The following is a 13,501-nucleotide window of genomic DNA, read 5'->3' as shown; positions in this document are numbered from 1 at the left end:
AATAGAATACTTCCATAGAATAAAATGAACTTAAATTATCGTTTTATTTGAAACTGTTATTCAATGAGACATTTACTCCAAAATAAGGGAGTACTTCGTCTACTTAACGTCCTAAAAGTGTTAATAATACTACTCACAGTTATAAAGAATTACATTTATGATTATATAAAAATATTTTTTAATAAGAAGCAAATTATATTTAGCATTACTAAAATTGTTTAGCTTTGTTGCATAGTTGAGAACATAAAAATGAAATGACATAACTGTATAAATACTGGTTAATCAAAGAAAATATACCTATAATACAATTTTATAGTAACTGTTCAAAAAAATTCTAACCCATAAATAATGCAAATATCAAGTGAGTGATGTTTATTATCTATATCTAAATTATTTAATCTTATAAAAATGCTAACAATAATAAATATTATGGTACTTTTTATTATTAATATATTATTTTCTAAAATATTTTTTTTAATATTAATTAAAAAAAATTAAATTTACATCGTATTTAAATCTACAAGAATACAAATGAAATTAATTTAAATTCTTTTAGTAGTATTTACATGTTTAATAAAACTAAATTATGCTAGGAAGTTGCATTTTCAAATAATATTTGTTATATAATTACTTAAATTATTATTAATATTTAGAAAACCCATGCTAGGAATTCAATCTAATATTTGAATATGTTTTTAACTGTAGTAAAATTATAATTTTTAATTTATATTTCAATAATAGATATTTGAGTTAAAAATTGTATGATTTAACAAACAATGAATGGTTAATTCAAATAATATAAATTCATTTTTTTAATTTTATTTTTGTAAAAATGTTAGCTTTAAAAATTAATTATCGTCGGGCACATAGTCTTCAAGTTTCTAAAAAACAAAAAAACAATTTTAATCAATACAGTACGATATTATTCGACAAACAAACAAAAAAATTGTTAGTTGTAAGGTTAAATGTTAAATTTTACGTTTTTGTGGTCAATAAATCCAAAAATTAATTTCGAAATAACATATATATATATACATTTTTGTGCACATGTTTATCCATTTTTATAAAGATTAAAGTGGTTTAATAAAGTATGCATATATTTATATATTGTATAACTGAAAGACAATGATCTATTTGTTCATAACAAAAACATTTTTAAACAGTTAATTTCTTAATAAATGTTTCATTATAATAGATAAGTTCTTTTAACCCAAAACCCTATAGATATAGATTTGGAGTGCTGTCATGTGAACACAGCAAGTTTTTGTTATTTTTAGGGCCTTTCATTTTATCAGTTATAACGTATTTTAAGACTTTTACATGTTTTTTACTGTATGTAGTGTTTTTGTGGGCTATTTATTGAGAAAACAACATTGAAGTTATTATTTTTGAATTTCTTGTAAAATTTCCTTTACTTGAGTTTTACTTTTATTATTCTAAGTTAAGAGAAAAAAAAGTTATAAGACATAGATCAGTTATTTCTATTAAATTTGACTCTTCGACTCAACTTAATAGGCCCGGGGGCACGGGTTAACCTTAACGGATCGGTCCCAAATTTTGCACAGCTCATTTTTTTGACCATTAAAAAAAATTAAGGGGTAGCATAAAGAAAAAAAAGACATTCGATTTTTGAGGGCCACCCTAATGGTTATATTCTACCTATCAGTAAATAAGTTTGTCAGGGTTTAGCAAAATCTAGCGACGGCACTTTAGATGTATATATATATATATTTTTCTTTTAAATTTTTCAGTAAAAAAACTTTCAATCAATTGAAATCTGATAAATTTAAATTGAGTCATAAAAGTATTTCAAATGTATTATCTCCTGGCCAATAAAATCTTTAACAAGCCTAAGCACAAAACTTTATTGAACATATATAGAGTATTCATCAATATGACATTTTTTTTTTCATTCGAATTTATAATTTAATGCATACTATTTACCCTATAAAAATAAACTATTACAAGATATTTTGGGGCAAAAAGGAAGATTAGGAAAAATTGTCCCAAAATATTTTAATGAAATATACGAGAATAAATAGTCATACCTTAGAAACTTTTTTACCATAAATAGACCAAAACGTCGATATTGCAACATCCCTATGACCAGTATGTTGATTGAAAGTGGAGCATATTTCATAGGGAGGGCAATATAAGTGCAAACTTACTGCTTTATCTGTATGACTCGAATTTTCTACTCTGTGAAGTCCCATAGAATCTATAAAAAATAATTAATATTCAATTGTAATTAACCAAAAAAGTTTAAAATTATAAAAAAATTTTTTACTATATTTAAAGTTAGTTAATAGATTAAGTAAGTCATTTTTTAAATAATATTTATACTTTTTTATATTACTTTTAAATAAATTTTTATAGTAAATAAAACAAGTTATATAGTTTTATAGTTATAAAATAATAAAACATTTTTATCCACTGGTTATTTCCTAGTCATATTCTTCTCTGCTATTTGTTCAAATGGCATCATACAAAATTAACTAGTATATTTAATAGATAATGATCTAATTAAGAAGATGACTGAACGATAACAACTTTTAGATCAGTATTTTGGAAGTTGGACATGAAATGACTAGTGATAAAAATAACATCACTTGTGTCTCACCTCCAGCATTATTATATAATGTCAAGGGATATTAATAAAAAAAAAAAAACTTTAAAATTGATGAATTGAGCAAATTATGTACTTAACAGATACCAAAAAAAAATTCTTAATATTATTTTTAGTTTTTAATTAAATTGTGATTTATGATAAATGAATTTATTTTCATCTTCAGATAAAGTTATTTTTATTTTGTATTATATGAAAAATATGCTGATTTATGAATTTGTGCGTGATAAATTCATGCAAACTCGTTTGTTTAAACTTAATAAGTTAAATAACATTAACCTAAATAACCTTATCATTTAGAAATTGGCGAATTTAATCAAGTGAAATCATATAAATTCGCATACGTCTACTTTCGTGTATAAATACGATACGAAACGTTAGATCATAAGAAGAAAACGTATATATTTTTATCGTATTCATATAAATATTAAATTATTAAAAACGATACAGTATTATAACATTGAAAGGATTAGTTGATTGAGTTTACATAAAAACAAAACAAATTGGTAGTGTCAGTTTTAAACAATGGCCAATAAATAAAACGACAGTTTGATTCTAAAAACGTACGTCTACTGAAAAATTTAGTTTTACTTTTTTTTTTTTGATAACACTTAAATTTTACTCACCGTTTATATGACACACGCTGTTTGTTTCGAGACAGGAGCGACCGATCTCTTTCATTGGTTTGATGTCGTTTTCATCAGAAGAGTCTTCGGGCCATGAGAAACGTATCTCCGATAATTGGCCCGCCAGCATTTTCATAAAGCAATTGGAATTGGGATGATCGTGTATGGAGGAACCGTTGCCTTCGCCCCAGCACAATACCATCAGGTTGAATTTGCCATTGCCGGCGTCTACGAGATTTCTGGTATAACGGAATTTGTTGAACTTGGCGTATTTAAGCCACTCTGCGGGATCGCTTTTGTACGACTCCATCAGGTACTGGACATACTCGACGTTAACGCGATCCTCCTCGAACACGCGGTGCAGTTCGGCAATCAGGTCGGTCAGCCGGAATTTCCGAGTACCTGAGACGGGCCGGTACAGGTCGGACGGCATGCTCTTATGACGACAGTATCCGCGTATTGCTTCCACAGTTTTGTCAGTTGTGGTCGTAGCAGTCAACCTGCCATCGTCGTACAGCGATTTCTTTTGCTCGTCTTCCGTCGCCGACAGCTCACCTTTTCTTCTATTACACTGATCCATACTGGTCGATTACTCTGCAGACATTACATAAATATAATCACTCGAAAAAAGAAATTGCCATTGGTTGATTAATTTTGGTTCCAATGGTCACGTGATACTAGGGGGCGTTTTTTTATGTTTGAAGTTATTTTTTTTAGGTAGTAAGACACGAAATACCAAAGCAGGAGATGAACGTTCGATGAAAGAACACGTTTCGCAATAAATTCCGTTCATTCTTACAGTTGATTGTACGAAAAATTCTATTTTTTTGTCTACTGGAGATGACTTTAAATAATTATCCACTCAAAACTATGTATCTTTAAAGTGTAATTTTTAACCATATTTTTATTTTAACGGTAGTCTTTCTTCGAGTTTATTACTTATTAGGGTGAGTAATAAGATCAATTATTTATAACAAATAAATGTTATACCTCAACTGAGGGGTACCTTAAATCTATTCATGTAATTTTGAAAACAAAATTGTCGTCATTAGAATACAGTATGTAAAATTATTCCCTGTCAATTTTTTAATTTTTGAAGCGGTCAGACTCCAAGCCTATTTCATTTTGCGTCAAAATTAACTACGCATGTTAAATAAATCTATTCAATGGTGTTGTACTCGAAATAATACTTGTAATTTTATCAGCAATATTATCAAAGAAAAAAAATACCTAATTATCTATGTAATACTATTCAAACTTAACATTGCTATTATTTTCACTAATTTGTAAAAAATATTGACTTACTTTTATCGTGAAAAACAGATTAAATTGTTTTAATTACAATAAACTCTGATTATCTTATTAAAATTATATATCATACATATTTTACGTTAAGTCAAAACACTTCAAATTAGCACTTGACTACGTCAGAATTTATTCTGGTTAGAAATAAATAATGTTCGGTTATAAGATTATGGATTTAGAGTTTAAAAACAATGAACATTTTACAATATAATTATGTTATACACATTTTTATATTTCATAACATTTTCAGTATATGTACATTATAGTAATTCAAATAAAACATGAGCCCCCAAGAAGATTCAAATGCTTACATTCGTTTTTTTTTTTGAAATATTCATTTATATTCTTATAAATATTTAAATAGTTTTAGAATTTCTTATTTCTAAATTATTTATAATATAATCGTAAAAATGATTTTAGAAAAATTTCTATCATGGAAATTTTTATATTGAGTGTAATAGGTTTGAGTTATTAGGAAATGTACCACGAAAATGTAGACCCCAGTCCAGTATGATATGAAATAACACTTCTGGTATAGAGTTAGATTCAAGACCGATTAATGGGGTTGTATTGTGACCATGGACCCGGCTAATAGGGACTTACAAAGAAAAAGAACCTAGTCTTGTAATTGTAAAATAACTTAAAATATTAAAAGTTGTATAATTTTTTTTATCACTTGCAGTTTTTATTAGTGTTATAATAAAAACATTGTTTACAGTTTTTATGAAAAAACTTTTCTTGGGTCCCATTAAAAAATCTAACACTGAGGCTTAAAATAGGTATTATCGGGGCCTAGTTATATTACATTAATTAAATTTATAAAAAAATCACACAGGAAGTTTCAGCTTTTATAGTGTGTAAGATTGTTTGTGTAATAAATATTATTCAGCAGAATGAAGTTCTTTACTCTTTGAGTTTTTTACAAGAAAGTTTTTCAACGATTGATATTTCTTTAATCTTTCATGACGCACAACACAATATTCTTAACACATATTTTATTATTTTACAAAAGATAAAGTTAATTTGTGTGATCAATAAATTCATTGGACATAATTACTTTTTTAAGGAAATTATCAATGGATCAATTGGGATTGATGACAACAAAACGATAGGTAAGATCCGTAAGCTATTGCGGTGACATAAAATCCTAATGCGATATGATTTCTCCGTACGTGTTTACACTTTACATTATAAATTCAATCAACCATATTCAATCATACAATTATAAAGAGAATAATCACAGATTACCAATCAGACGAGTCTTGCTTTCACTTAAACTCTAATGACACATATAATTTTATTTACTACCACTTTCAAAAATTAAACTTTTATTTTTATTAATATCAAACAAATGTCGTAGCTAGGGTAGCACTAGGATACGTTGTCCTTTTCAAGATATATGGCTCTGAACTTGTTAGAACATTAAACACGAGAGTTAGAAATTCAATGGATGGAGTGGGTTGAACAAGCGACGTTTAAAAGGCTAAGGAATTCAGAAAATGAGTAAACGAAAACCTTCAACAAGTTACCTGTGCGTACTAAATAATCACATGGCTTATAAATAGACATTCTGAGTACGATACATTGAACCTATAAAAATAAAACAAGATAAAAGTATTCGTTTTCAATTACCTAGCATCATCTGGTCAAATCTGATCGACAGATTGTTGAAGGTAAAAAATGTCAAATATGACATTTTTAACATGTTCAACAATTGAAGGTTACCTAAGATGAGCATAACTAACCAAATAACGATTTGTTTAGGATAACTATGGTTGAATGGCTTTAGAAAACTGACTCCTAGAGAAAGAAATTGTGGCTAAGTACTCAGAGCCAAACCGCAAAAACGTACTGCTTTAATATAAATGAAAACCATTTGAATGTTTTTAAACAAAAAAATAAATAATAACAGAACATATTAACTAGTTCCGAAAAGGAGATATTTAACATATACTTTACGGTCTACTTAAATTCTTGTTCGCTATGATTTTATTCATACCACTAAATACCGCAAACTCTTTTAGAAATAACGTATTGGATAAGTTATTTTTAAGGTTTAAAGTTATCCTTAAAGGAAAGCAGTATGTGATTATTCTATAATTGATTAAACAAATTAAAAGCAATGAGTAGTAGGATTAGATCAATAATGAATTGTTTACATATGACAAATAGAATAGTGTTCTTCTGAACAGAACCTCATATAGCTTTTTATGAACACTAAGTATGTGAAAAATACTGGTCGTTAGTTTAAGTTATTAGATCCGACATGAGAATATCCCTTTTTATTAGCTGTTAAATATTTTAAACGTGGGTCCCTCTCTAACTAATTTTTTTATGAAATAACCCTTTATCTACAATCCTTTTTTTAATCCTGGGAATGCATTCCCATCTAGTCAATTTGTAAATTAATGTAATATTAAGCATGTAACATTGTTTTATTTAATAAAACATAATAGTTAATAATCCTTTAATACTTTCTATATGATTTTATCAAAATTATCTTACAAACCTTTGGCCTAAATGATTAATTGTTGGAATAGCGTAAATTAAACGATGCAGGTAACAAGACGTTTTTGTTCGTCTATCAACTGATAATTAAGTGATTTAATGTTATTTTATAACTAATCTTTAGTTCAACTTTTTTTTTTTGTATAACTTAATAAAAATAAAATATTTTAATAATAAGAATAATATACCACACAATAAACTTTGAATTTTTAGATCCACTTTAATACAAAACTTGTCAAAAATACTTAAAAACATATTTAATTTTTAGATTAAATTGTAATTTCTTTTACAGCAGTTATTGGATATACTTTTCATAAATTTTGAACTGAAAATAAAATGTGATATCGTTTATTAAGTTTATGATATGGTAATTTTTTGAATGACAAATAAGTAATATTGTAAGGTTATATAATAAAATAAAATAAAGATTATTTTAGGGAAGCGTTGTGTTAAAAATAACTGACTATATTATTAGACTATAAAGAATAATATTTACATTTAAAAAAGTTTTTAAGTGAACTTTCTATCTATTTTGAAAGTATGGATTTTTAAAGTTAAAAAATTATTGTTAAAAACATTAATTGAATAATATAATTTATTTAATAAGAGAAATATTTTTATGATGACTTAGTCAAAATATCAAAATAAAATGGTTATCAGTCTATTTATTTTATTAAAATTTTGAAATAAATAAATAAAGTATGACATTAAAAAGTACTTAATGAATTGGAGTATGAAAATACTGCAATTTCGCTAACTAAAATGAAATAAAATAAATACTTACTTAGTTTTTCTCGAGAACGACAAATGTTAACTGAAGGTCAAGATACTTTAGAATGATCGATTTTATAATTAAAAAATATTTTAGTAAAATAGAAATCGAGAAAAATTGTTGAATAAAATGTAATTAAATTTTTTGTATAATTTTCTGTTGGCACTTTATCTATTAGCTTTGCGTTAATCGATCAATGTGGATTATTCCGACTGCTAACAAACCAAACGAATGATTTTTAATTTCCAAACAAGTAGTTGAATGGTGATCGAGTTGCTAAACTACGTCTGTACCCTGTACCATAATCATTTACCGTCATCGAGTATGTTATCAAATCAGACATCATTATGCTAAATCGAACATACCACTTAAAAATTGTATAAGTAGCTTTTATTTTATAAAATTTTATAGAAGTAGGATAATGATAAACGTTATAAAATCGCTTAGAAATAAACAAAACACCGTATCATGAACAAAACGAACTATTTATTAAAACAATATAGTATTAAAATTTCTTACTACATATAAATTTGTACAAATTTATGTCCTAAAGATAATATTAATAAGTAAAGAGTACATGGTTAAACGTGATGATGACAGTTTTTTTAATACTAAATAAATATTGAAAATATTTACAAAAAAAGTTGTAATTATTATGTGAATGAATAGTTTTATTAATCAAGAGATGTCATTTATAACATCAAAAGTTCCTTCTTTGTTGGGACGAACCTTTACAATTTTACCTTTTGTTTCTTTTGCCCAAAATTTGACTTCTTCTCTATTTAAAATTTGTTGCGGAGAAACTGCTGTTTCGCTAGCACGACTTCTGATAAGCTTTTCATCATCACTATTACAATGTTTTTTTCTTTTATGTGGTTTATATTTAGGTGCAAAGGACACATCGCCCATTAATAAAGTTGAGCTATTAAATAAACGAATACCTTTTTTTTCATCACCGTTTTCGGGCATATTTTTTCTTTTTTTCTTCTTCTCTACTATTTGGCTGTAATATTAAATAAGAGAGTTTCTATCACATAACTATACTCGAAAATTCTAAATATAAAAAGTATTCTTTAATTTAATTATTTTTTAATAAACAAAAAAAATCTCAAGTTGGTACTGAATAAGTATTTCAAATTCAAGTTTGTAAGTTTACAACTTAATAATAAAATAAAAAAGAAAGAATAAGTAACATTTATCACAAAAAAAAAAATTATTTTATGCTTATTATCTATAACTACAAATTGTTGTCTTATAGATCTGTGAGATTAACATAATATTTACAATATTTTCTATTTTGATAATGAACAATGATAATTTTTGCTTTGAAAGCTAACTTTAATTTTTTAGCTTACAGAGTTTTAATTTCAATGTTATTATATTACTACGTGATTCAAATTTTTATAGCTTAAAAAATTATTGTTAATGATTGATAACATAACAGTTAAATATAATAGAAATGAGAAAAAAGGATTGTTATAATAAAATAAATTATACCTTTCTAAGTGATTGAATAAATGTTTAGCAACATATTCTTGGAAGTCAGGAGTAACTTTAAGGAAGTTGTGGTTGTGACCTTCGTCTTCTATGATATACCTCAAAGAGGGTTTAACTTGGAAGGATTTAATACTTTCAATAGAACTATCTAAATATAAACAAACTGTTATTCATGGTGACAAATCTAAATATCTAATGAAAATAAGATGGAGGGGATAAAAGACTTTCCAGAATAAAATATTCATTACGCTACAGGACCTACTTTTATAACTTAATTGTAATTGTGTAATCAATAATGTTTAATTATTAGACATACCGTTGCCCTCATGCCAAGAGTTCAAGTGTAAAAAATGACTAAGTGAGATAACATACATTACCACTTCATAACACCCTCATAAATAACATCGAATTGATAAAATAAATATTTAAAATGTTAATATTTATAAAAATACAAAAAAAAAAAATTATAATTACATAACAATTAATAAAAAAATTATTTTGGGTGATAATTAATTTTTGCAGTCGTAAAAGAATACAATTTAGGGTTAAGTGGGGTAAGTGTAATTACATTTTTAAAAGGAGATGCATACTTATTTTTTATTTATACTTAAATAACATAATTATATACTTGGGGTTTGGAATGGTCTCATCTAAAGTGTAATATCTACTGAATATTTTAAAAGGAATAATAAATTTACAATTTACATTTGCTCACTTGACCCTAAATATTTTGTATTATTTTAGTTTTTATAAATTACACAAAAACTGATTTTTTTCGAAACTATAAAAAGCATTTAGATATTTTTGGCACAAGGGTGACGATCATATTTAGTGAAGACAATATGTAGAAATACTTTATGAGTTTTCAAGAAATAAGTTATTTGGTAATTTGTCAATTAATAATTAAATAGCTTGCTGCAACAATTAGAATTTTTTTGGTATTTTAACTTTTTACATAAACAAAACAAATTATTTTACTTTTAAATATAGCCATTATTGTCCGACATAGAAGTTTGTTGTACCCAATGTCAAAATATGTTGTATGTACAAGGCACAGGAACCCGAGAGGCCCTACATACATTGAGGGCGGGGGCACTATTTTTAAATCTGGTGAATAAGGGAGCTTACGAAAACTATCCACACAAACAATTAAAAAAGAAGTTTTAGGTTGTTTGCAGCAAGCCTTTCATTGACTTAGAAATATTTTTCTTTTTCTTTATGTTTACTTTTAGAATTGGTCGTCAACTTTTTTTTGGTGAACATATCATTAGTTAAAAGTTCTTTATCAATAGAATCCTGAAGAATTCTTTTATTGATTTCATCTTCAGAAGACGAACTATCTGACATGATTTTTGTTTACCTTTAAATTATTACACAAACACATATTTTAAAACAATAATATAACTAATAAACCCTTCCAATAATAAAGCTCCGGTATAGTTATTTGAAGAAGCGTTCTAGTCACAAGTTTTTATGGAGGCAGAATTATTTTTATTAATTAATTATATATGAATAGAAATGTATTAAAGAGTAGTGTTTCATACAAAATAGGCTTTATAACAGGAAAATTTTTTTTATTCTTATTTTTCGACTGATAAACCCTAGTTCACCTAGCGTGGACCTCATAAGATTTTTTCATTTAAGTTCGCGGTAGAGAATTATAGTTGGAGGACAATGCTGTAAGGTACTTATAGAAGGAATTCTATACATTATGCATAAAGTATAGAAATTCTTTCAATAATGAATCCTACATAACAAATAAGTATACATCCAATATATAGATGAAAGACGTTCAATTAAAAGACATACATCAAATCTTAAAATCCTCATGGCACTTAATGTCCATTTAAATTGATATATTTTTTTCTTAAATACAGAATATTATTTTGGTTTAAATTGATAAAATTTTAATTACAATATATATTTAATACAAAAGAAAAATAATATTATTATTTTTAAACATGTTATGTTTATTACTGTTAAAAAAATCGTTAAATTATTTCCATTGAAATAGACATCAGGTCTTAATCACATTTTTTTTCTACAGTATAAATATTCTAAAAATATGACTAATTTACAGTAATGAGAAAGTCTTTCTTAAAAATTAAATAATTCAAATTCAAGTTCCTTAAATAAAATGTGAACTAAATCAATTCATCACAGTAAACTTTTCTTTTAAAATTAATGACAAAACTAAAATAATCAAAAAGTAAAAAAATATTTAATGAAACAAAATTTATACTTAATTTTTTATGCAGGTTTGGAAAATTCATCAAAGAAACGAATTCATTTACATTCAAAATTAATTTTTTCCAAAAAGAATGTATTTGTATTCACACTCACTAAAATAAAATTTAATCATGATAACATTCATTAAAATGTTTTTGTAAAACACATATTGAGCTTGAAAGTATTGGCACATGTGGGGGGTTTGGAGGAGCACTTCCATATTTCCAGGAAATTATACATAGAAAGTATAAAAAAAATTTTTTTTTATTGCTGCTATACTAAGACAAAATAATATTTTTTTAAAAATAATTCATAGTCAACATTAATTTTAAATTATAGGTATGCATTTTTATATAAACGCAAATGAACGAATCAAAAACATTCTTATATTTATTATTAAGTTACATTTCAGTTACAGTAAGCAAGGATGTGATAGGAGAGGTGAAAGTTTGAAGTATTTAGGTTCAGTTGTACAAAAGAACAGTAATATTAATGAGAATGTAAGATGTAGGATCAAGTGTGGGTGGGTGAAATTCGGTGTGTTATGCAATAAGAGAATTCTTATAAGGCTGAAATGATCTATAAGACTATACTGGGTCCAGCTATGATGTATGAATCAGAGTATTGGTTGGTTGACAAAAGAATAGAGCAGAGATGAGATGGACGGGTGGAGTGACTAGAGAAGATAGAATAAGAATCAAACATATGAATGGGAGTAAAAGTGTAGTGTCAATCGTGGATAAGATAAGAGGAAATAAACTTAGATGGTTTGGTTTTATTATGAAAGGAGGAGTCGGAAGATGTAAGAACAGTTATGGAAATGTAGTTGAAGGAAGAAGTGGTAGAGGAAGAATAAAAATAAGATGGAAAGATATTATTGAATGTGATTGTGTCAAGAAGTTTAGGATAAAAGTAACCAATCCCAAGTAGTTAAGATGAAGGCGAGGAAAAATAAAAAGATTAAGTTACATTGCAAAAATTTCATCATTCTCAAAATTATTAGAATTAAAACATTACTATTTTAAAGCTTTTCTCCTCCCCTAAAAAACTCCTCAAGCTCCTTTAATCTAATAATATTTAAGATCTTATTTTAAATTTAAACTTAAGAGTTTTAAAAATAACTATAATTTTTTTTAAATTAAATATTGGAACTTATTAGTGTTATAAAAGTGTAATTGATAATAATTATTCAAACATTATCAGTACTTACTCAAAAATATTAACAATGGTGTTATTAATTATAGTATTGGACTAAAATTATAACTAACATTAAAACATTAGTTATTAGTTATCATAAAATATCATTTTCCTGTAATTGTTTACCTAATGAATATATCATAAACATTAAATCTGTTAAAGATATAGAAATTTATTTTCATTCAAAAATAAATGAACATGAAATTGAAAGAAATAATTTTGTTTCAGGAAGCAAATTTACAACTCTTATATAATGGTTCTACATATGGGAATTGTATCTAGAACCATTATTAGAATTATTCATTCTACATTATAATTAGATATCATTATTTATGAAATAGGTACAAATGACTTAAATTCATACAATAAAATAATTTTTATCAATTATTCATTAAAGTTTAAAATTCATCTATGAAAATAATGTGGTCTAATAAAAGTATCGTTAAGAAAAAAAATAAAAACTAAATAATATTCAAAAATAAATTGATTAAAAATGAATTACCATAAGTTATATGATTTTAATATAAATAATTTTCATTAATATAGTAAAATTCTTTGGAGTTTTTTTATATCATTCAATAATTACATTATATTATTTTACTTACTGTTTAATTGCTTTAAACTTTAAGTTATTTTTAAAAATTCATAGAAAGGAGAAATACAATTTTTTTATTTTTGTGTTTAAAATCAAAATATTTAGTATTTTTGATAACATTATCAGTAAGAGACGCACGTGTGTTA

At 25.6% G+C, this 13,501-nt stretch overlaps 2 protein-coding genes across 6 annotated transcripts; both read right to left on the bottom strand.

Annotated features, from left to right (window-relative positions):
• Nucleotides 1–433: 433 nt before the first annotated feature.
• LOC126895989 (cysteine dioxygenase type 1) lies at nt 434–8,138 on the bottom strand. 2 transcript variants are annotated; one of them, XM_050668365.1, is made up of 5 exons: nt 7,850–8,138; nt 7,254–7,390; nt 3,253–3,846; nt 2,049–2,218; nt 434–881 (listed from the first exon to the last, which is right to left on the bottom strand). In XM_050668365.1, the coding sequence occupies exons 3-5, from the start codon at nt 3,830–3,832 to the stop codon at nt 849–851; spliced, it is 783 nt and encodes a 260-aa protein (XP_050524322.1). In that variant the 5' UTR covers nt 3,833–3,846; nt 7,254–7,390; nt 7,850–8,138; the 3' UTR covers nt 434–848. The 2 variants fall into 2 exon arrangements, with proteins under 2 accessions (XP_050524322.1, XP_050524321.1); XM_050668364.1 differs by lacking the exon at nt 7,254–7,390 and having other exon boundaries at nt 7,850–8,137.
• A 165-nt stretch (nt 8,139–8,303) lies between these two features.
• Nucleotides 8,304–13,473, bottom strand: LOC126895991 (uncharacterized). 4 transcript variants are annotated; one of them, XM_050668367.1, is made up of 4 exons: nt 13,366–13,473; nt 10,561–10,694; nt 9,335–9,482; nt 8,304–8,840 (listed from the first exon to the last, which is right to left on the bottom strand). In XM_050668367.1, exons 2-4 carry the CDS (start codon nt 10,679–10,681, stop codon nt 8,516–8,518), a joined length of 594 nt encoding a protein of 197 aa, XP_050524324.1. In that variant the 5' UTR covers nt 10,682–10,694; nt 13,366–13,473; the 3' UTR covers nt 8,304–8,515. The 4 variants fall into 4 exon arrangements, with proteins under 4 accessions (XP_050524324.1, XP_050524327.1, XP_050524326.1 ...); XM_050668370.1 differs by lacking the exon at nt 10,561–10,694 and adding an exon at nt 11,577–11,676 and having other exon boundaries at nt 13,366–13,449; XM_050668369.1 differs by having other exon boundaries at nt 13,263–13,376.
• Nucleotides 13,474–13,501: the final 28 nt, after the last annotated feature.

This window comes from Daktulosphaira vitifoliae, unplaced genomic scaffold (assembly GCF_025091365.1).
Source record: "Daktulosphaira vitifoliae isolate Bord-2020 unplaced genomic scaffold, ASM2509136v1 Scaffold_1, whole genome shotgun sequence".
Classification (NCBI taxonomy): Eukaryota; Metazoa; Arthropoda; class Insecta; order Hemiptera; family Phylloxeridae; genus Daktulosphaira; species Daktulosphaira vitifoliae.
Note: the sequence above shows the minus strand (reverse complement) of the source record. Positions and strands in the feature narration are given on the sequence as shown.

What these genes read in the sequence shown, in the direction of transcription:
- LOC126895991 (XM_050668367.1), bottom strand. Translation starts at nt 10,681, where the DNA reads ATGTCAGATAGTTCGTCTTCTGAAGATGAAATCAATAAAAGAATTCTT. An exon ending in GTTGACGACCAATTCTAAAA is followed by an intron (nt 9,483 to 10,560) that starts GTAAACATAAAG and finishes GTTTATATTTAG; the next exon opens with ATAGTTCTATTGAAAGTATT. An exon ending in TTATTCAATCACTTAGAAAG is followed by an intron (nt 8,841 to 9,334) that starts GTATAATTTATT and finishes TTAATATTACAG; the next exon opens with CCAAATAGTAGAGAAGAAGA.
- LOC126895989 (XM_050668365.1), bottom strand. Translation starts at nt 3,832, where the DNA reads ATGGATCAGTGTAATAGAAGAAAAGGTGAGCTGTCGGCGACGGAAGAC. An exon ending in CAGCGTGTGTCATATAAACG is followed by an intron (nt 2,219 to 3,252) that starts GTGAGTAAAATT and finishes TATTTTTTATAG; the next exon opens with ATTCTATGGGACTTCACAGA. An exon ending in ATGGTAAAAAAGTTTCTAAG is followed by an intron (nt 882 to 2,048) that starts GTATGACTATTT and finishes TTTGTTTTTTAG; the next exon opens with AAACTTGAAGACTATGTGCC.